The 24,197-nt window shown below is 32.1% G+C and overlaps 1 protein-coding gene across 1 annotated transcript; it reads right to left on the reverse strand.

The window, feature by feature from the left end:
• Positions 1-2,809: 2,809 nt before the first annotated feature.
• Positions 2,810-22,907, reverse strand: LOC149484829 (putative peptidoglycan muropeptide transporter SLC46). Its single transcript, XM_089700409.1, has 7 exons — positions 21,849-22,907; positions 19,105-19,264; positions 17,258-17,359; positions 15,712-15,849; positions 14,279-14,362; positions 8,105-8,261; positions 2,810-2,946 (listed from the first exon to the last, which is right to left on the reverse strand). Exons 1-7 carry the CDS (start codon positions 22,632-22,634, stop codon positions 2,874-2,876), a joined length of 1,500 nt encoding a protein of 499 aa, XP_089556535.1. The 5' UTR covers positions 22,635-22,907; the 3' UTR covers positions 2,810-2,873.
• Between the last annotated feature and the right edge of the window lie 1,290 nt (positions 22,908-24,197).

Below are 24,197 nucleotides of genomic sequence, written 5' to 3' on the forward strand. Positions count from 1 at the left end.
AAGCAAACTCTTTATGTTGCCATACCAGTCTTTAATCCGTGCACAAATATTGGCCGCGGACAGAGATCGCATCGACTGTAGAATCAAACATTGACATTTCCTTTTGAGTCAATGGCAGATAATTAACCACCTGATGATTGTGCATCGTTTGCACAGACGGTGCATTGTGAAAGCATCTTCATTAATAACTGGTACGTTAACTGTATTATTTACTTGTAAGTACTTAGACACTAATGAACATTGTTTCGTATATTATATGACTATTTCTTGGTAATTTTTTTATAAAGAAAACCGTATATAAACAAATGCAAGTGTGAAATTAACCTGCGGATGGCTCAGAAAGGTCTAGTACGTTCTACTTATTTGCCATTAAAATGGCAACGGTATGCATACTGGCTAAAAAGGTTTATTTTTAGAAAGGTAGTTTATTCGTAAAATTTGCGTTATCTCAGCGTCACTTAGAATATTAAGTAATGTGGGAACCATTTACATTTCTTATTTTAATCTATTACAAGGGCCCTACTTGGCAAAGAATAACTGAACGATAGTAAAAGAATCCTTTAAAAAAATACTTTAAATCTTAATACTATAAAGGCGAAAGTTTGTATGGATGTATGGATGTTTGTTACTCTTTCACGTAAAAACTACTGAACCGATTACAATGAAATTTAGCACACATATAGAGGGTAACTTGGATCAACACATAGGATAGGTTTTATCCCGGAAATCCCACGGGAACGGGAACTATGCGGGTTTTCCTTTGAAAATGCGGGCGAAGCCGCGGGCGGAAATCTAGTTATTCAATAAATGTGCAAAAACTTAAAGGTAATGGAAAGTATCGGATGTTTTATATTATATAGGAACGGAACAGGTTTTAAGAGTATGCAACATTTACTTATTTTACATATGTTTTATTTAATTCACTATCCATACTAATATTATAAATGCGAAAGTAACTCTGTCTGTCAGTCTGTTACTCAATCACGCCTAAACTACTCAACCAATTTTCATGAAATTTGGTATGGAGATATTTTGGTACCCGAGAAAGGACATAGGCTACTTTTTATCGCGGGAAAATGACGCAATCCCGAAAATCCCACGGGAACGGGAACTATGCGGGTTTTTCATTGACTGCACGGGCGAAGCCGCGGGCGGAAAGCTAGTTAATACAATATACACGACAACATATAAGCTTGTATCCTGTATTTCCCCGGGTTGGTTATGTTATTAGTTACTTCCATGGAATTCTAACCCTCTTGCAGCCTGGCTTCTGCCCGGATTACGAGCCTATATCACATGGGATTTAAACATAATCATTAAATTAGTAGATATATTTCACATAAAGTACAATTATAAACAGTGATAGTTTTTCGAATTTGATTGCTAAAATTCGAAGAAAAAAATAATCTATACACAAAAATGAAACCCGTATCGCGTTGTCACGGCATCACGTGTGAACGGCTGAACCGATTTGGATAATTCTTTTTTTATTATATTCCTTGAAGTACAAGGATGGTTCTTATGGAGAAAAAACGTAAATACGTACCACGGGCGAGGCCGGGGTGGATCGCTAGTAATTTATAATTTCAACATACATAACAATTTTAGGGTATATTGTAATACTACGTAAAACCAAACACAAAAAATACAAATTTTAGGTATCAAAGTCAGACCTCTTATTATGAGGCTGGAAGGTGTAGAAGCCATTCTGGGACTACAGCGATCCTACAAAAAAAATGAGATTTAGTCTGTGGTAGTTGCTGTATCTAGTAGGTAGTATGTACATTGCACATAAGAATTTCGTTAATACACGAAAAAACAAATAAATACGATAAAAATCAAGTAGGATAAACATGAGACTTGCAATGAATTGGTTACGAAATTTTACTAATTTATAGACTTACACGTTTGCGATGCTCCAATTAAAATGTCTCCAGTTTATATTGAACTAATGGAGCAACCAATGTTATTTGCTTTGAGTTTATATTTCAAGTTTCAACTCTCTCATTCCCAATACACTTTGAAAGATAAACATTTCCGCGAAAAAACTAAAATCAAAGCTTAAATTCTTTATTGGGTTTTTGACGTATATTTTATATGTTGTAATTGTTAGCTATGTCTATTAAAAATAGCCATATTTTAAATAATATTTAATACGTATGTTAATAATTAAATTCCCTACAAATCTTCATCTTAATTTAATTTTCTCTACAAATCTAGATGTAATTTAACATGATATTTCGATAACCATTCTTGATCCAGGCATTTAAAGGGTTTCACTCTTGTATAATAACTATTGAGTTACATTGAATATTATATTCATCAAGATACCAATCCTAGAGACAATAACATCTTATTAAATAAACCATTCTTAATTGTCTGTACTATTAACAATCATAACTAATTACCCAGAAGATAATTACTCAGACATTACATCGAGAATTACCTTAAAGATTAACTGTTAATGGACACATTCTATAGATAAGCAGTTAAAACAAGTAATATTCCATTTATTTCATAGATTTAATGAAATAGTCCTTTATGTGAAACTAGCTGTGTCCCGCGGTTATACCCGCATTGCTCCGCTCCTGTTGGTCTTAAGCGTGATAAAGGCTATATATTATCACGTCAATAAATAGCCTTCCTCGATAAATGAGCTATCTAACACCGAAAAATTTTTTCAAATCGGACCAGTAGTTCCTGAAATTAGCGCGTTCAAACGAACAAACTCTTCAGCTTTATAATATTAGAATAGATTAAACAAAATCACCAATTAAGAGATAATTAAGGATGAAAAGAAAACAACAACACGAGATAATTAAATGTATTTATAAAGCTTTACATTTTAGAATAAAAAGGAAACATTAAGTCAACTAAACTTCTTTATTTACACTTTCTTGTTCTTCGGCTTGTTTATTGTCTTCGCGTTGCTCGAAATACATCCACCTGCAAATAAACAAGAATTAAAGATAAAATAAATAAAAGAAAAGATAAATAACTTTTTTTATCTCAAAGTTAAATATAATTTATCCTAAGAATTAATTTATCATTTCCGTTTATGACTTTGGCTATTTAAATTGTAGCTAATAAAAATAATATGGACGATTTGAAAGTTATGTCTTGTCGTCATATGTTTTGACAATAGGCTCTACTTGCGTTAAAATTTCTTCTATCTACTACAATGTTAGTTTTAGAGGTTTGAAATAACTTAAGATTTAAGTAGCATACGTAATTTAGGCCTTTCATAACTCCTTCATGAAACTGTATTGTATAATTTATTTCCCATCAACTACAAAATATAAACGCTTCACAACTTCATTAATCGTGTAAAACCTGAATAAAAATAAATAAATTAATTATAATCGCGATTCTAAAAAAATCTACAGTTCAAATATAAAACTAATTGAATACGTCACATCTTTTTTAAACGTGCAAAAAATGGCTTCAAATATTTTAACTTCTTTTGCACGTAGGTCATCGTTCAAGATCAAGTGAGCGGATAATTTGAGACAGGAATTATATTGCAATGTACAATTATTGAATATGTTATTTACATACAAAATATTCGAAACGAATAAAGGACAACATCGTGAAACAGGCAAGGCCATATGTTTGACGATTTATTAAAAATATAGGTAATGAATAATGATATTATAACAAAAAAATAAATCGAGTTAAAAAAATATAATTATAAATCGATTAGATCTCGAACTAAGAAATACCAAAATACACAGAAAAACAATTTAGGCTGAGATTTGTGTATAATTTTATAGGAGTATTAGGTATAATACATTATAATTTAACCTTCATCGTATAGAAATTAAAGATTTTTTAATGGATTTTAAATGCGATTTATTCAATTATTTTCCCGGCGTTTTGAACACTTTACAGCGAGTGACCACTCACGGGGAGACTGAGATGATAAACTCTGGCATCGTATATTTCACAATAATTGTAGTTAGTAAGGCCATGTAAAGAAACATAAATTCTGAGACTATCGCATGGATGCACTTAGTAATTGGAAAAAAATCTAGAACATACATCGGTACATCCCTGAAGTTAATACTTCTTATTAGTTATTAGGCAATAGTAAGTTTAATACGGAAACACCTGTGCAGATGAAAACGTTGCAACTAAGCAAAGTTGACAAATTGTTTTACACTTTACACCTTAGATTACAAAATAAAAGGCTTTACACATAACCTATAAATAAGGTTCTTAGCTAAGGTTCTTAGGTTCTTAGTATTCACACATTTGGCGCAAACAAATTGTGCAAATGCTTTGTCATATGTTGAAGTGCTAAATTTTTCTCCGCTTTGTTTTTTTAATTTTTTAACATTATTCCAGGATCTTATTTAAGTGATAACAGAAATATCAATGATGATTATTAAGAAATATTGACACAGTATTTTACCAAAGTTTTATAAATACCTTTAGGTATGTAAAATTTTTGACTATATTTACCATATTAGTTTCTAAAGAAGAAATAATATACTACGTTAAAAGCAATGGACTATCTAGCTGTTAAATAGATTCGAACTAATTCATTGTACAAGTACAAGATAAATACGTGCACTTATTAAACTTTTAGGAAATATTTACTGATTATTGCAATTCCATAAATTGAAAATACATCGATAAGCAAGAAAATTAAATTCAAATTCAAATTTAAAAACTTTGCTTGTGTATTGTGAAATTCTAAAATGGTGATGATGAATGACGTATTTAAGACGTTAGTAAATAGTTGCTTGCCATTGTACACTATTTAGAACTAAGTATTTATTTAAACATACATAATACATAATATTAAATAACATCCAAGAACGAGCAATATCATATCTACTAAGTATGTGACATCAAATAGGTCAATATCATAGCGCAAAGCTAACAAAAATATATTGATTATTTACTTTACTCTATAACGTATTATAATTACATTGGTACTAGTACAAAATAGTAAAACAGAAATTAAATAAAACAACATTTGTAATGGTAATACTATCTACTTCATTCTATTCAATCATTAAAACGGCTATGCATCGACACATGCAATCTCCCGACAGGCTTGGCACAAAACACACGAGTTACAACATAATATTAGTAGCTTGATTCCTAGTAATTACCAAATGACATAAAATCCTGCAATTATGTGGAGCAATCAATGTCACTTTGGACCACTTATATACGAATATTCAATCTGTATTTTGTGTAATATAATAATTAATTCTTAATTTTACACTAAAGAAAATATCAGAGAAGAAAACAGTTCTAAGAAAAAAAAGGCGGGTTGCACTCCGGGAGTGCCGGCAGAAGTGAAAACGCGCGTAGTAGAGAGGGGATAGCTGTCTACTCTCCATCCGTCTTACGCTTTTTCGATCAGGTCACATGTCCTGACGCGAGTTTAAGATTTTATACCCATTACAGAAAAAGTGCTCAACGCCGCTAAAGCAGTTTTCACTTCAATATTCTAAAAAAGGTCATCACTAACAAAGTCATCTCTACCAGACAAGAACATAAGTTGGAAAAGTCCCATTCCCTTTGTAAGGCAGGTGTGACTAACGTTTGTTTTCCTGACCGATTTTTCTTTAAAAACAAGTAGATGATTAGACAGTCATCCTTGCTCTATCAGACCGAGACTTTTTCCAATTACTAAACATCACTGGGAATTGAACCCTAAACAAATACCTCTAGATTCAAAGCCCTCACTTTACCAATTTACTAGAAAGACTTATCAATATTCAATAGATGATGATATTGATACAGAACACATACACACGTTTGCAACTTTCTCCACACCACCACAAACGAAAGGTATGTCACCATTTTTTGTTTGAATTTTACTCTATAAAGTACAATGGAATCGTCCAAACAAAACATTGTTATCGAAACCAAACTTCCGCAGGTCATTGTCCTGCTGAACTAATTGTTTTAGGGACAATAGATTTTAGTGTGATAATATTTCTATCGATAACATTGAATATTGATGTCGGTATGATGTCGGTACTTAACAACTAAGATCGCCTTATGATCAGTTTTTTTACATACATAGTACGCGCTTAAAACTGGTGCATTACAAGATAATAATTACGTAATAATATTCTAATTATTCTTAATACGATAGATAAGATATTGTTGTAACAAACAATGAATATTATGCATAATTTTGTCCAAGTTTCTCATCGGTGGCAATTGGCAAATAATAAAATCATTAAAATGTATACTCTTTTCCTTAGTCGTCATGAATATGAACCTATTCAAAAAGCAGTCAATATAAATTAAGTTTGGAATCCAAAAAAGATAGAATGGCCTTATTAGCATGTACATTGCACATACATGCTATTTTAAAGATACAATTAAACGTAGTCTCTGTAAATGTAGTTTTTACATTATTACAGAAGCTTCGATGTAAAATCAGCATAGATTTTATTCGTGTTTAAGCCCTTTACAGGTTTATTTTGAATAAAATACTAAAACTAGGTATGTGTTTTTTTGCGATAATAACAAATGTATTTCTTTTACACTAAAACAAGTCCGGAAATAATTTGAAAGATCATTGAACCCACACCAGCTTCAAAAAGCCAACCAATGTAATTCTGTACCAAGATCCGTTTTTTGTTTTACCCCATGTCAATCAAAAATGTACGCAAACATTTTCTTTTTTCGCTTTTCTTGTATGGTAATAAATATTAATACTTGTACACATTTATTCAATAAAAATTGATTTAAAATTAATTAACACGGGCAAAGATACACAATTAGGTATAACATCACTACATAGTACATATAAAACAAAGTCGCTTTCTCTGTCCCTATGTCCCTATGTATGCTTAAATCTTTAAAACTACGCAACGGATTTTGATGCAGTTTTTTTTAATAGATAGAGTGATTCAAGGGGAAGGTTTTAGTATATAATTTATTATCATGTTTTAGACTAAGCGGGCGAAGCCTTGGGCGGAAAGCTAGTAATATTTTTTACATGTGAATTTAAATGTACGTCATAAACCCCATTATACATCCATTTACATTCATTTAAAATGTATATCTCAAGCAGTTATTTCTCATAAAATACATTAAATAGTTACTGACCTATTACAAGAAATTCATTAGTACATATTTTGAAATCGAGATGAAAAATTAATACAATCATGAAGTTAATAATTAGTCTTCTAAGTAATAGTATGGGAGATGATTAAAATTGTCTACATAATGTTGGTATAGAAATATGTTTGCGCACACGACTTTATAAAACACACGTCATATGAACACGTGATTATATTTGAAGAATTTACAATATGTTATGTGATATTATGTTGAGAGCTTTGCCAAGTTTATGTTATTGTAAAAAAAATGTGTGCGTGTACTAGTGTACACACGTAAGAAGTGAAACTTCTTTATGACCTTATTTTTCAAAAAATAATTTACTATATGCAACTTTACAGAAATACGTCGAATCACGCGTGGTAGGGATAAGAAAAAGATGGCGCGTAACGGAAAAATGTCACGCGTAACAAAAAAATGTTACACTAATTTTTTTTCCAACCCCGATAAAGAAGTTTCACTTCAAAAATGTACTCCTTTTGATGTTCTTTAAAAGCAAGAAATAGTTATGATAATATATAGGTTTAATGTAGATAGAGCGTTTTTAGTACTATAATGCGTAATGAAATATATAGGAGGTATGTTTAATTTCAACATCACATGACTCCATAACTCCACTAATCTTTGCAAAAGAAGTGGTAAATATTTGCATTACTTAACACTCATAGTATTACTGATAAATGTTTTTATAAGCTTATATTGACTAAGATATTATAATATAAAGATTGACGGATTTTTAAATGTATCGGGGAAGAAGTTTTGGAATTTATTTTATGGAAAAGGATTGGTGTAGAAAAAGATTTATGTATCTATTCATAGTATAAAACAAAGTCCCCGTTGCTGTCTGTATTGTCCTTAAAACTACGCAATGGATTTTGATGTTATTCTTTTTCATAGATAGAGTGATATTTTATAAAGATATATAAGTAAACAAAAAAACAATATAATTTTTAAAGATTTCTACAAAGCGGGCGAAGCCGCGAAAGAAGCTAGTTGACTACATTACCCAAATATAGCGACAGCAGGCACAGTCATGGCAGCTCCTAGCAGGAACACAGCGCCAGGCAGCACGTTCAGGGTCGCCATGTACACCCTGGAGTACAGAGGTCCGTACACCAGCGGCATCATAGCTTCAGCCAGCCCGAAGAGAGAGTTCACTTTACCTGGTAACAATTAAATGTATGAAAAAGTGTGGTGAGAATTAGATGTGAAATGTTTGTATAGCTATTGGATATCATGATTTGATAATATCATTGTAGTGTACACAAAAAAGTACACACATCGTGTGTACTTTTTTGCAACACGTTTATAAAATAAAATTATGAGAAAATATTGTATCGTTTTAAGAAGAAAGAACAGTACCTATAGGAAATTAAGAATCTGATTATTCACTAGTCACTACCTTTATCATGCTTTGTCAAATTAACAACGATTATAACACTTCAAAATCTTTCTTTCATATACGTCTGAATGTTTGTGCGAATTTATCGCCATTTGAGAAAGTTCGACACCTACAGAGCACATTTTTTTTTGGTTCACTTTCATTGCAAATATTGCCATACATCATAAATTTTATGGAAAGAATTTGGCGTCATCAATTTGGAAACACGTTAAGATAAAAGATAAAGAATGTAAGTGAACCCCTTACGGGTTCACTGGCATTGAGTACGACGACAGAATCTTCCAGAAACTTAAAAAAGTACGGTAGTACATACACAGCTTATGATATGCCTTTTGTTATACATATAAATAAAATTCAACACAGTCGTGAATTACCTTAATTAAAAATTATATAGTTTATAAAATATGACTATCTCAAACAGGGTTCAATGTATTTTGATTGATATAATATTAACTGCGGAACATGATATGAAAAGAGTGCAAGTCTTCGCTTTTTGCTCTTATTATTACAATTATTATTTGATCTTGATTATCTCCTTTGTGCGATCGCGGTACAGTATATGTATTGATATTTAAGTTTTTTGCTTTCTTGTTTTTGTAATGTTATCATTGAAAACTGACATGTGCCGTTAATTTAACCAGTTTTAAAATCCTTTCTACATTATACGATGAATCATAAATTATGCTAAGTTAATATATTAATTTATTCTATGATATGATTCTATGGTAGAAATCTTTAAAAATACCATGTGATTTATCGGTCATTCAAAAAAATTACAAAAATATTTGGTATCAAATAATAATACAATGGCCCAATCTGAAGTCAACATAAACGCAAAATAAAATTAAATGCTATATAAAAATCAAAGCAATTACTAAAAATGGTCGAGTAATATGCCTAAAAAATTACTGTTTGTTTCACGCAAATAATGTAAAAAATTATATAAATAAAACAAGATTATACAAAAATTGATATAAAATATATATATAATTGATATAATATATAATGATAAAATTCAATGTATAGGAATACAATGTTTACGATGCTCTAGTTATCTGAAAGATTATCAAGCTCAGTAAATACATAATAATTTACTGAGCTTGATAATCTTTCAGATAACTATTACAAGTTCTATTGAGAAAATCTATTGAAGACGATAAAAATAGAATAATATTAAGATTATGGTTGAAAATAACAATAAAAACAAATGACTTGTAATCAAATCATTCATTGATATTTGTTCTTAGAATTCATTCGTTCAATTAACTTTTTATTGAGTTCTCGCTCTCGAATAAAAATATTTGTTAAAGGACAATAACAATGTACCAATGTAATCTAAAGTAGGTAAACATTTTGGAGCTGAGATAAGATTTCATAATTGCAAACTTAGTAAAATATGACCAGAACTTGCTGTATTCACTAGATTAGATTAGTTTTCAAATATTTATAATTTTTGTGTAGTAATAAATGATTTTTTGCTCACCCACCTCAATCAAAATCTCTCCTTACGCATATACATACGGTAGCCTGGAAGAGATCGCTACCTAGCGATAAGGCCGCCATTTGTACTGTATATCTTTCTCTATTTTATGTTCTTTCTGTATTTGTACTTTCTTATGTGTGTGAAATAAAGTATTTAATAAATAAATAATAAATTATTACGATTTGAAAAATCAAGCGAACCGAATTGATCAATTTACCTTAAAACTTTATTTTAGTGGGGTTAAATAAAAAAAAATCAGCTTGTGTTCCCGAGTCTTGGTGCAACATTTTGCGGGAGTTTACAAACAAAAATAATTGCTCCTGTATTCACTATTTTATGTGCCTGTAATATACCGTTAAGACTGTCCTTTATTAATATTAGAAGGATATTATGAAGAAATAATAAAGCCTACAATTATTTCATTATTTCATTACACGTGTACAAATCGTCTGTTAGTCACATGATTAAAGATTCAAGTTGAAGGTATTACTTTATTGTCTAAGTGGCACCGATAATGAAAAATTAAAATAGATTCGATAGGAACTCATTGACTGATAGTATGTAAGTGCTATGTTTGAGCTTCTTATCTATACTAATATTATAAAGCTGAAGAGTTTATTTGTTTGAACGCGCTAATCTCGGGAACTACTGGTCCGATTTGTAAAATTCTTTTCGGTGTAAGATAGCTCATTTATCGAGGAAGGCTATTATATATAATATCATCTCGCTGAGAATGCACTGCGGGTAAAACTGCGGAGCTCAGCTAGTCTTGTAAATATAACCATTACTACACGGTAGCTTATTACTTATCATATATATATATATTCTTATTATTTATCATATTTAATCGTCTTGTTAGTAAGTACGAAAAAAATGTCAGTACATAACAAGTCTCGGCCGGCCGAGAGCAATCCTTTTTCTCTTTTTCATGACCTTGGTATTGTAGTAGTGTCATTACCTTCTTACCTTACTTCTTACGTATTTATTTTTCTTTTATATCCATCGATCCTTGTGAGTGTAAATAGTGTGTGTTTGTGTGTGAATGTATGTGCATATACTAGCTGTGCCGATGAGAAAATACTATTCTTATATCCTTCGAAAATACTACTTAATATGGCTATGTAAACGTCTACGTCTCATTTACTATTTACTTTGGCCATTAAATATTTACTTATAATTCGTCTTCATAAAACCCACGAACTATGGGAATCCCCTGAAATCCGCGTGTTGTGATTATATTAAGGTTATGATATAAAAAACGTCCTTGTATTACAGGATTTAATATTAAAAAAAGATGGCAAACAAAAGATGTGTTTTTTGTGGTTGAAATATCAGGTATGTGCGAATGATGATAATCTTTAATAATTATTAATTACATTTTTATCAAATTATACTAATGAGGGAAGTCATATTACAGGATCTTAAACTGGTCGATATTTAAAACTAAAGTTGCGTTTTATTTTAGTTTAAGACTAGATATGTAATTGGTAAACGTGTGAATAGTCTTGATCCATTGCAATCCTTTATTTACAAAAATTGTATAAGTAAAAACAAGCAACTCATTAAAAAATAACAAATTGTATTAACCATAGTAATTACAGTAGTGATTATAGTTTAAATTATGCTAATCCATACATACACACATCGACACTAAAAATATCATTAAAGTGCGAGTAAATCTCGCGACACTGAGTGTTCCGTACAAATAAGCTAATGGGCCCATCATGCCCATGCCCATCAGCAAAAAACATCGTCACCCATTTAATTTATGAACGTGCCAAACTTTACCCCATTTAATCAGCATAATATGTTGTTATAGCAGCAACATCAATACATCATCATAATTTTTTTACAGACAAAATGAATTTATCCTTTGCTTACGGAACCCCAAAGAGTCTACACAATCAACAAGAGCATCTATTAAGAAAACCTCATACTTGTAACACTGCACTTATCTGAACAGTTTGAGCACTCAGCTGCTAACCGTGTTAACTCCCTTAATACCCGATCCACACGTACCACCTTACCTGCACGTTCACTCGTACAAAGTTTACACAGAAGTACCGTTTGTACTACAAAGCCTGCGATTGAGATTTCTTAGATTAATGAAGAATGAAGATCGCTTAATATTTCTTATATTAGTGACTAGCTGTGCCCTGCGGTTTTACCCGCAGTACTCCGCTCCTGTTGGTCTAAGCGTGATGATATTATAGCCTAGCCTTTCTCGATAAATGGGCTATCGAACACTGAAATAATTTTTCAAATCAGACCAGTAGTTCCTGAGATTAGCGCGTTCAAACAAACAAACTCTTCAACTTTATAATATTAGTATATAGATTTTGATTTATTTTAGACAGACATGTACCCCTTTGTATCGCATATAGATTTCTTGGTGTCAATCTAATATAGATATTTTTTTAACAATTAATTTAGGTGTTTCGTTTTAAAATAATTAGGTGCTCTATGTGATCAGCCAATACAGTTATTTAGAACTATAATACTCCAACCGTACAATTTTCAGAAAAAGAAATCTTGAAACAAATAATGAGACTTAAACTGGAGAAAAGCCCAGGACCAGATGGGATCACTAATGAATGTATCAAGGTTGCGCAAACTCTACTACTGGCACCAATCACTATCCTATGGAATAAAATACTCGATGATGAAGCTGTACCGCACCAATGGTTAGAATCTGAAATTACACTACTGTACAAAAAAGTCGATCCAGCAGATTTAGGAAACTATCGTCCTATAAGCCTTATGTCTAGCTTTTACAAACTTTTTGCTTCCTGCTTGCTCGAAAGAATAGGCCCTGTTATCGACTCACATCAACCGATCGAACAAGCTGGGTTCAGAAGTGGTTTCAGCACATTAGACCATATCCAAGTAGTGGACCAGGTGATTGAGAAATTCTCAGAATTTAATAAGCCCTTGTACCTAGCCTTCGTAGACTACAAAAAAGCTTTTGACACAATTTCACACGAAAGCATCTGGGAATCACTGAAAGCACTAAAAATAAATGAAAAATATATTAACATACTAAAACAAATTTACAATAACAGTACAAGTAGAGTCAAGCTAGATAGAGTAGGCGAATCATTCAAGGTAAAGAGAGGAGTGCGTCAAGGGGACCCAATTTCGCCTAAATTATTCATAGCCGTCTTACAACACGTATTAGAAAAACTACCGTGGTCCAATCGAGGCATTAATATGAATGGAAACATGCTTAGTCATCTCAGATTTGCCGATGATATAATATTGTTTGCGGAAAACCCTCACCACCTAAGTAAGATGATGAATGAACTTAATCAGGCTAGCAAAAATATTGGATTGGAAATTAATCTCGATAAAACTAAAATAATGACGAACCACACTGTTACGCCCATCTTACTAGATTCCCCTCTCGAGTACGTAAATAAATATATCTACCTAGGCAAACAGATTTCTTTTAATAAGGAAAGAAACTTTGAAGAAGTAAACCGAAGAGTGGCGATTACGTGGAGCAAGTTCTGGAGCTTTAAAGAGATTCTGAAATCACAACTTCCGCTAGCAACTAAAAAAATAGTCATGGACACAGCACTACTGCCTTGCCTCACTTATGGGTGCCCAACATGGACCTTCGACCACAAAACTAGATATAAAATCCAGACTTCCCAAAGAAGAATGGAAAGAAGCTGCCTAGGCATCAAACTTAAAGATAAAATAAGGAACACCGACATTCGGAAAAAAACAAAAGTTTGTGATGCCTTAGGTTTTGCACTGAAGGGAAAATGGAAGTGGGCGGGTCACTTGGCTCGTTACAAAGACGGAAGATGGACCCTCAGGTCAGTGAAATGGTCGGGGCCAAGAGGCACCAGGACAAGGGGTCGACCAAGGGCCAGATGGGCTGACGAAATAGTAGCAGTTGCTGGCGGAAATTGGCTGAACACAGCCCAAGACAGGAACAAGTGGCATTCTTTGGGGGAGGCTTTTACCCGTATGGGGTCCATATAGAAACCTACCTAGTACTTAAATTAACTTTATTAAATTATATTATCTTGATTGTATCTAAACTGTTCTAATATTGTTCTTAAACTGTAATTGTAACAACTACTGTTTCTTATGGATCAAATAAAGCTTTATTTATTTATTTATTTATTTTATTTAATACTTGTTATATATGATGCTTTTTACACAATCCTGTCGATGATAATATATACCTACATAAAATGATTTACAAGCATGGCTTCATCATGAACATTTTCATAGTATTAAACTGTTAGTAATATTAGTTATACAAATGTTTTAAAACTTACCCAATTCCTCGCTAGTCACAAGTTTCGAAGCAATCGATCGCATTGCTATGAAGGAGGTCCCGTTGAATATTTCCACTAAAGGAGCTGTAAGTAAAATATTTAATTATTTATGTTTTCCACGAGTTAAATTTCAGAAGTTGTAATTTCTAGTAAACAGTCTGACTTGGAATAAATGTCTAGGTAATTTGATTAGTGACTAAAATCCTAATTCTTATAGTATTTTTTCCGTGCTTAATTATTCTGTATCTATATTCTATAACATGTAATCTTAGAATCATAATTACGAAAGAAGCGGAAGCATCTTGCTTTGCTTCGCAATAAGTGGCAATAATCAATAAACCGTAGTTAGTTCTATAGATAGAATTGTTATAACAATGAATGCATCACGTAACCAAGAAGTCGTGAGATGTTACAAAAGTTATGCAATACATAACGACTTATAGTTTGATACAATAGGAACCTATGAGAACACTTCTAAAGCGATGAAATGAAGCTTAGTGTTTCCAAATTTCAGTAAATAATGAACATTTGATAAAAATGGATAACGGTAAAATAAAAAGTAATAATAAAGACATTTTCCCAATCTATTCGGATTGTCTTATTTGCAATAGAATTGCAAATGCAAATGTCTTACTAAGTCGATTGAAAATAATAATAACAAACAACAGATTACGTAAAATGTTACATAATAAATAACCACTGAAACCACAAAGGTAATAAAGTGATTATGTTGTATGTATACATAACATAAAGTTTGTTTTATGTTTCAAAACACCTTTTTCAATGTTTCTGAAACTGGGAAGCGCAGTTAAAACCGGCTACTCGCGTACCTGCCGCAGGGGCAATATTAGAACAATCTCGGTTGCACAGTGGTCGGAGCTATTTCAGTTGTTCTCTAAATTGCCCCCGCTGCAGGTAGGTGAGTAAACGGATTTATTCTACAAATGTATAAATTAACTTTAGAAGGGAATGAATAACGAAGAGCATTTAAATTTTAATGTCAATACCTTTGATTACAAGACAAGATGACTTGCAATTCCATACTAAATGAAACACATTCCTTTAATTGCTAAACGGATATACATTCTTTGTTATTGCTATTTACATATATACATTATAGATAACTATATGACTGATCTAAAATTGAAAAGTTGTAGAGTTTGATTGTTTGCTTAAGCGAACTAAGCTCAGAAACTGTTGCGTCGAATGGAAAAATTCGTAATAATATGTTGATTATTGGATAGTCCACTTAGGAAGCCGATAGGGTGATATAAATATAATATTACATCAAGCTACGAAAAATGTACGAGAAATTATTTGTAATATAATAATATTAATTAATTGTAATATACGAAAATTGTGTAGGTGAACTAGTAACATAGCTGCTAAGACCGTATAAAATAGGGATATTTTATAACTATGAAAAAACATACCCAGGTAAATTTCTGTGGTAGTGGTGGCGAAGGCAAAAATAAACGAGGCAAGTATCTTGCTGGTGCAAGAGATGATGCCAACTACTGAATCATCCAGCTTCATGAAGTCGCTGAAGATGCTTATTGAGAAGAGGGTACCTGGTAAAAATGTATATTGTTAGAATTTTTTATTGGATTAACATTTTGGTAGAAGAAAATCGCGTGAAATTTAAATTTAACTAAAAAAGCAGTCATAGGAATTATTAAATTGAGTGACTCTATCAATAGTTCTTATAACTGCTTGCTTTTTCATATAATTATTATTGTGGTTTCCTCTTTAACTGCGTTTAGCGACTTTTGCGTCGTATATTACCAAAATATGCAGTTATTGAGAAACTGTGGTTAAGAGCCAGTAAAAAGCATAACCCAATGCATAAAATACCGTGCATTGAAGATAAATATGAACAATGAACATATATGCATAATTATTAAATAGGTAATTAATAATAATGTATAATGAACAAATGTTGAAATGTAACAAATAATATTATAATAAATTATGTCTAAAGCTGAATAAATTCGTGTACATACGCCATTGTAACAGTGTAATATAAATTAGTGTGAACACAGGCTCCTGAAAAACAGTTTACAACTATATTAGGAGCCTGGGTCATTAAATTTTTGTAAGATATATCTAATGGTGCAAATAAATGATTTATTTATTTATTTATTTATATATATTTAACACGTATTTCTTAACAGTAATTACCGACTGTTCATAAATCACTAAAACACGAAAAAGCTAATCATACTTTCTAGTTGCAAAGTTTCGGCCCATCAGTTTTTAAGCAATTTTAAAACACTAATTGCATTAATTTCCAAGTTAAATTTTCAGTTCGGTAGTCGCAATAAAGTTTAAAGTGTCATTTTTTACTCTATTTTATAACTACCTGCGTTTTGTATATGCAAAATAAGCTTTGATAAAGCTGTTCCATTTTTGAAATTTTATAAACGTATGTGAAATTTTTAACTGCCAAAATTGAAAATATTTTCTTCATTACTGGTTAAGTTGATTTAAAAAATAAAGTTTTCCACAACGGCGACATTTGGCGACATTACAGTAGAGCAGTGATTGCATTTTGTTTCGTTTAACGTAATGAAAAAGTCAGTAAATACAATGGAAATAAAACTTAGTAATGCGTATTGCGAAGTTCTTTTATTTTTACCAACCAACAGTCGGGATTCGGGAATCATATTATTTTGACTTGTCTAACCTTGTATAATAAAAAAATAATAATTTGAAAAATTAACTTTTTATTTGAATTTGAATATATTCTTTCAACAATCAAAACCACTTCACTTAACTATATTTTGTAATATGGTTATGCTCATTGTTATACTTAATCTTTATTTAATTTATTTATTTTGCAAGATAATCGGTTTTGCATTATCATGAGATAATCAAACGCCACAAGAATAGATTGTATTTTATTAAGGCTTAAATTATTAGGTATACCAAAGCTTACTCAAGATGATTACAGAAGTAGCCTTATTGTTTATTACTTACCGACTAAATTAGTGATAATGCTATAGGTGCAAAACATACTAAATTGTACTTCATCCCAGTTGAATCTGTACCTCATAAACAGATACAGTACATTCATCTCACCTGTAAACAAACATAACAAATTGGACAAACAACTCTTGCTAAAAACCTTTTATAAACATTGCCCCTTTTCCATAAAAAATAACGTATGGGCTGTAAAATGAACCATTTAAAAGAGGGTTCATTATAAAAATAATCATTAGTCAAATTGCAACCTATAATAATTACAAGAAAAGTTATAACGGTATATTTTTAAAAGGCAGTTTGACGTTACAGCTTGAAATCCTCCTCTTCCTTTCCTCCTCATCAAACCTTTAAATTCTGCATCAATAACTTTAACTTACAGTATTCTTAAAACTGTTTTAATATATCAACATAATATATAATAATAATATTTTTTTATATTAAAGAAGAAGAAGAAAGAATTATTAGACTGGGACCAGTTTTATCGTTTTAGAATGGCTGCCAATCTTCTAAATACTGTATTAATAAAACAGCCTAATATTTATCAAATTTGCCACTTAGAAATGACTACCAGAGCTAGGTAAAGGACGGGAAGAGAAATCTTCTCATTTATTAGGTTAAGGACATAACAAGTGGTATGTTCCGCACTCCACACTCCAGCTAGACTTCCAGTGGCCTAATAAGATTAAATCGTCCTCATTTTTCAATTTTACGACTTTACCACCATAAGTCTTCTTGTTAACTGTTTAACAATTCAACCCTGTTGTGGGCTGTGAATTACGATGTTCGTGATGATGTGTGCTAGGTATATTTCTCCTGAGATTGCAGTATGAAAATAATTTAAAATGAATTTTACATTTAAATTAAAGATTTTTTTTATATCAGTTAAAAAATCTTTTATTTCTATGATTATACATAGAAATTAAAGATTTTTTAACTGATTTTAACACGATTTCTGCTTTATATTATTAACCCGATGTTACTTTAAAACGCTTAAAAATAACAAAACTTTTAACGGAATATAAACTGAAAAACAACTTCGGGAACGAAAATGAAGTTAATTTTTCGAATCAACCTTGAGTCATGTTTAAGACAACTCTGAACAGTTTACAAAACGTCCGATTACCCAATTTACTGGATAAGTCATGTTTTAAGTATTTAATTCCTAACTGCGTCTTATTTTTTGAACAAGTCATCTTGCAAGGACCTTTATTTGTCATTCCACCACCGTTGAGTGTTATTTTATTTATTTACGTATTCATAAATTCTTTTCATCTAACCATTGTCAGGCAGATCATTTGTTGCATAACTATCAACACACAACACCTACCTATTGTTGTGAAGCGTTTGTCGAATTATAATCTGTGTCACGTGTAAAAGTATATACTTAATTATGACTTAAATAGATCACATAGCAATTACGTGTTGTTAATGTGTTTGTCGATAACTAAGTGCTTGAAACTTAATGTGTTTGATATTTTCTTGATTTCTAGGAACAAAGGGCTTCATTTCTAGTGAAATAATGCTCCCAAAGCTTCACTTCCCTTGAGTTTTAATAAAGATTTATACAAAATTGAATTCATTATATTTTTCACATCAACACTACACATGAAATGGGGAACAGGCCAATAACGCTCTTATTAATAACCAAATGTAAGGCAAAAGTCATAATTTCTCGATCTTACGTAATTTTAAAGTAGATTCATTTAATTAACTTGGTCGACATAGACATCGTACACTGGAGAAGTAAAAACTAAAAATAATTAATATGTAACATAGCTCTCGTCAACGCATAACGAGAGCATTTCTCTGCTTCTAAGCTCTAAAAGAGTAACCATACTAACCATGCAAAGGTCCGAATATAACGCAAACAACAACAATAAGCAAGGACACCCGGAGCCTCCGCCGCCGTGGCCCGCTTCTGAAGGCCACTGTGAGGGTCTCTCGCACGTGACCCGTATCGAAGAACGAGCAGATCCATCCCTTGCAGCCTACCGGTTGATGCTGAAAGCATTTATTGATTAATTTTATAATAAAAAGCCTTTTAGAAAGCCTTCTGAAGAGCCAATAAAAAGGTTCGTACAGTGCCCGACAATGTGTACGCTCATGGGCGACAAACTTTCAGAAAGTGAGGCGCCTACTGTTGTTGGTAACATAAAAAAAATAATACTTAGTGCAACAGTCTTTAAATATACATGTACATTAGAAAGTGTATGTGTTTGTTTATTTATCTTTCTGTCATGTCGCAATCGAGCGATTTTATGGTATGATATATGCATATGGGTACGGTATAGGCTACTTTTTATCGCAGTGAATCATCTCATTCCCATGGGAATGTCCTTTGACTACGCAAAGCCGCGGAAAACATAACATAATATGAGTTATATTATGAAACTGCCCCTCGCCAACTTCAGCTTCGTTGCAGCGTCTATATGACTGTTTTTCTCTTGAATATATGGCTAATTTAACATCAAATTAGTATGAAGACTCTTTTTAATATTTAAAATATTTTTTCTATTGTAGTCGACAAAAAATACTCCTGCGTAGTTCCATTACACACCATAAGCTGCGTATTTCCATCCCTTCTTCAAAGTAATAATAACAAAATTCTACTTCTTATTCTTCTTTCACAAAATATTGACTTATAAAATGTTAATACCTATTGATAAAACAACTAAACGGTGAGCTTACATAACAAATTGTTGGGGGAAATGCGCATAATCCGCATTCAACCTCCACTTTTCTATTTCGGCTGTCCTATAGCATTTCAATCGAATATAAATATAAGAAAACTTATCTTGGGTAATTATTATTATTATTAGAATTATTTGAGAAATATTAATATTTCCGGATGTTTTGTCAAGCTACAACTCTTAAAACATAGTTTGAATATTTTTATCTTAACTGATTATAATCTATTTTTAATTTAGTTATAAGTAGGTACTAAACCTAAACATATTGTATAATAACTAATATTAATACTTCCTGAAATCATTATTCACATTCAAGTAATAATGTATATAAAAAAACTTAGTAAAAATTGTCTCTTATTAAAAATCATTCCAAATATTATTATTCATAATTAACGTGAACACCATTCAGAAAATTTATCGCTAAATATTTGAACAAACGATAATTTGGCTTTAATCGCAGGTGATATTCAATTAAGGATCAATTTATTATCAACTCTTACATTCCGCCAATATTTATATCATTCATGTTATTTACATTTAATTAATGTGAAAATTTTCACTTCATATAATTTATTAATATCTCTTGTAATAACTTACTCAGGCCCCGGAATCACAGACACAATAGAAAATCTATTGTGTCGTGGACCGATCGGGCCGTTCGGGGCTCAATGGGATATACGTTAAAAATAGAAAGAATGAAAAATTTATCTTTATCATAATATCAACAAAACAACTATCAACAGTATATTGTTATTGATATCAGAAGTATAAGAATGTTACGTAAGCATAACACAGTACACTCCACCCTACATAAGATCATTTTAAATCAGTTCTTCCCACAGCAGAATCAAGTTAGCAAGGATGTTCGCATAATGATATGCCAATCAAATCGGATAAGACATTACAAATGCAGACACCTATCTGAGCCTCGTGTCAAACCGATGCTACTCTCCCCTTCAATTTTGCGTAGTGTGCGAGCAATTTATCACTTAGACGTAGGACCGGGAGTGTAAGCGAATGATGAACGACCTCAAATGCTGTACCTAAGTCTACCGGTAACCCTAAGCTTCCTATTAACATTGTCTCACGATTGATTCCGTGTCAGTTTACTGACATACCTTGTTTAATGTTCAACAGTTATGGCGGCGGCGTCCTTGTTGTAGATTTGACCTTAACACTTTAAATTGTAACTGGCTTTCCGCCCGCAGCTTCGCCCGCGAAGTCAAAGGTAATTCCTATGAGAACGAGATATTTCAGCGCGGTAATAAGAAGTCCCTATTTAGCCTTCTAACATTGCAAACTCTCATAATCATAGCATAAAATCGCTCCGTTGAGACGTCAAATGAGAACACACAAGCACAAAAACAAACAAACACAATTTCGGAAAACAACGGAAATTCGTACATACAGTTTACAATTCAATGTTTACATGTAGGTTTCTTCGGTTGACTTTGAGAATAAATTTACAGAAATTATCGTACTTTTAAATTAATGAACAGAAAATTTCTTAATTGTGGTAAATGGGGTTTGCGGTTAATTAAACAAAGAATACATTTAAAAATTACAAAAGGCGACCTAGCCGCTATTTAGCGATTTATTCCAGACAATAAATGGTAAGAAAACTAATCGGATAGAAAACTTTGTAGCTTTTTTGGAATGGGATTTTCATGGGACTAATTTAAAATATTACAAAAATCAGAATAGATAAATTTTCCTATATTTAATATATTCCTATATCTAATAATATTATTGTAACGCATGCTTAGAAGGTGTAATTATCATAAGAATATAAGAAGGAAAATATTCTTCATGATTTTAAGTATAAACATAGGTAACTAAACATAGCACTTTGGATCAAAGCACTATCGTATTCTTTTATTGATAAATAAACTTACACGTTGTCGCTCTGCAGATATTTCCGGATCTTTCAGTCGAATGTATCCATATATGAGACTTATTAGATACAAAAGATTAGATATCATGAAGATGCCATAGTATCCTATTCGCTGTAACAATATACCACTGAGTGACATTCCAATAGGAATTCCAAGCGACATGCATAAATTCGCTACTCCTACTCTAAATGTTCTCATCTCTTTAGTCGTCACATCGCCAATATAACTGAACACTCCGACGAAAACTGTTATCCAACCTCCGGTTAGTGACGGAAACAAATCAGATAGAGCTGTGACTTCCAGAGGCAATTCGTAGAAGAAATAGGTGTTTAGCATGAAACATGTACAACATAAAACCTCTCCAAATATCGGGAGAAGTATGCAAGCTTTGCGTTTGCCAGTTTTGTCGCTCCATGATCCCACAAACAACACTAAGATACAAGGGAATGCCGTCTGAACTATGTTTTTCCAAGCTTGTACTGATGCAGTCAACTTCTGCACCTCTGACTCTTCTGTGGTATAGTTTTCTGTCTGCCGCCTGTTCAACGCTGAACACACTTCATCACTGTAACCTAAATTTACTCGACATGCCTTTTCCAAATTTAAATTTTGAACAGCTAACCCCGAAAAGACACTGGACATAATATAACATGCAATGATCGGTTCTACTGTTATATTTGATCTTATTTGCAGGAGTTTTTCTTTGATACTCGACGCATTAAACTTTCTCTCCTTAACTTCTACTTCTATTGCAGGTTTATCAGCGTTAACACAATTTCCATTCATGATGGCAGTTTTAGGCGGCCGACAGTTTTAATCGGGGGTGCCTTCGATGTGTTTTGTTATTTTAGTATTATCCATGTTTAGTATGTCACTGCCTTAAATTATCCACAACATTTAAGCACTGTTTCTAGTTGAATCAAGTTTATATATGCAAACAAGCTGCGAACTTCCCTAAGCCAGAACACCGAGTAAATCTTCTTTTCTTAAGTTGATTGAACGGATACGCGTTCGAGTGGTGCCATTTACCAATTTGTTGATATAGTGTCAGCAGATCGAGAGAGCCCGCGGGACTGGGTGGACGATATCGTCGCAACCTTGTTCCGAGCTACCGTTTATCCCATTAGCCGATGCCTGTCATTATTGTACAACAGTACGTAGGTAGTACATTATTATGCACGGTCAAGGTACGCTCGATGTGGGCAGAACCGCGCTGTTTGTTAGATGTAATCAACCTTATGTTGTGAGAATAAGCGTTACATATCTAGATCGACTATCTCATATTGTCCCAATTTAACGAGCCATACTTCAGACGATTGTTCGATTATAAGAATAGTATCGATACACAACAATCATCAGCTACATATCAATTTCATCTTATTTAAGTAACCCGAGGGGATTGCTTCCATTATATAACAATAACACTTTACATAAATAATACAGAGCAATAGCAAGTAATCCCGAAACTTTGCTAATGTTTATACTCAAATACATCCCTTGATATAGATTCAAAATGCATTTTGCAAGCAAGGTATAACTTCTTCTATCTTATAAACGCAAAGCGAAACATAGCACAGTAAAGCCGTCCTTCACAAACTATTAGTTAACTGTTTTCGCCTGACGAACTTTGGAATAAAGTTTGCCAATATTCCGAATATTACTGCACCTTCCCGCACATGCGGTATGTACCTTATATAACAAATATGTAAATGTACATATTATAATTGTGTAATGTACATAGTCCACTGGATACTGATCATCTGATGCAACTAATGTTGAAGCAAATCATCACGATATTACTTTTCAGTTTATTTTCAAATAATATTTTACAATTATGTCCGCACTACGGAGTTTTTTTCTGAACTCGATTAGTTTGGTAAACCAGTTAATTAGTTAAATAATTATTTTTAATTTTTAGTGTAGTCATATGGATAGTGTCTTATTCAATCTACAAAAAATTTACTCCTGCTATGCTTATGTCTGCAATAACGTAGGTGAGTGGTTTTTCGCATATTTTTTACAAACAATGAAATCTTATATATAAAATTCTCGTGTCACAATGTTAGTCTGCATACTCCTCCGAAACGGGTGGACCGATTCTCATGAAATTTTCTGTGCATATCGGGTAAGTCTGAGAATCGGCCAACATCTATTGTTCATATGTACCACGGGCGAAGCCTTGGCGGACCGCTAGTAGACTATAAAAATCTGAGTAAGAATCAGATTCTAAACCATGTACAGTACTCCAAAATTAATAATGCGCATGCAGATCTTCTCTAATAATCGTATTTCCAGAAACACCCGAATCATTGAATCGTAAGTGCCCTAAACAATGCACTTGCATCTTGC

Source organism: Colias philodice, chromosome 11 (genome assembly GCF_061535455.1).
Source record: "Colias philodice isolate Cphi_HAF_F1 chromosome 11, ilColPhil1 Martin Lab GWU primary, whole genome shotgun sequence".
Taxonomy (NCBI): domain Eukaryota; kingdom Metazoa; phylum Arthropoda; class Insecta; order Lepidoptera; family Pieridae; genus Colias; species Colias philodice.

Excerpts from the sequence above, each read along its gene's own strand:
- LOC149484829 (XM_089700409.1), bottom strand. The coding sequence starts at position 22,634 with ATGAATGGAAATTGTGTTAACGCTGATAAACCTGCAATAGAAGTAGAA. Across the intron at positions 17,360-19,104 it reads TATATTCGGACCTTTGCATG|GTGAGATGAATGTACTGTAT; the intron begins GTTAGTATGGTT and ends GTTTGTTTACAG. Across the intron at positions 2,947-8,104 it reads CCTGCTGTCGCTATATTTGG|GTGGATGTATTTCGAGCAAC; the intron begins GTAATGTAGTCA and ends GTTTATTTGCAG.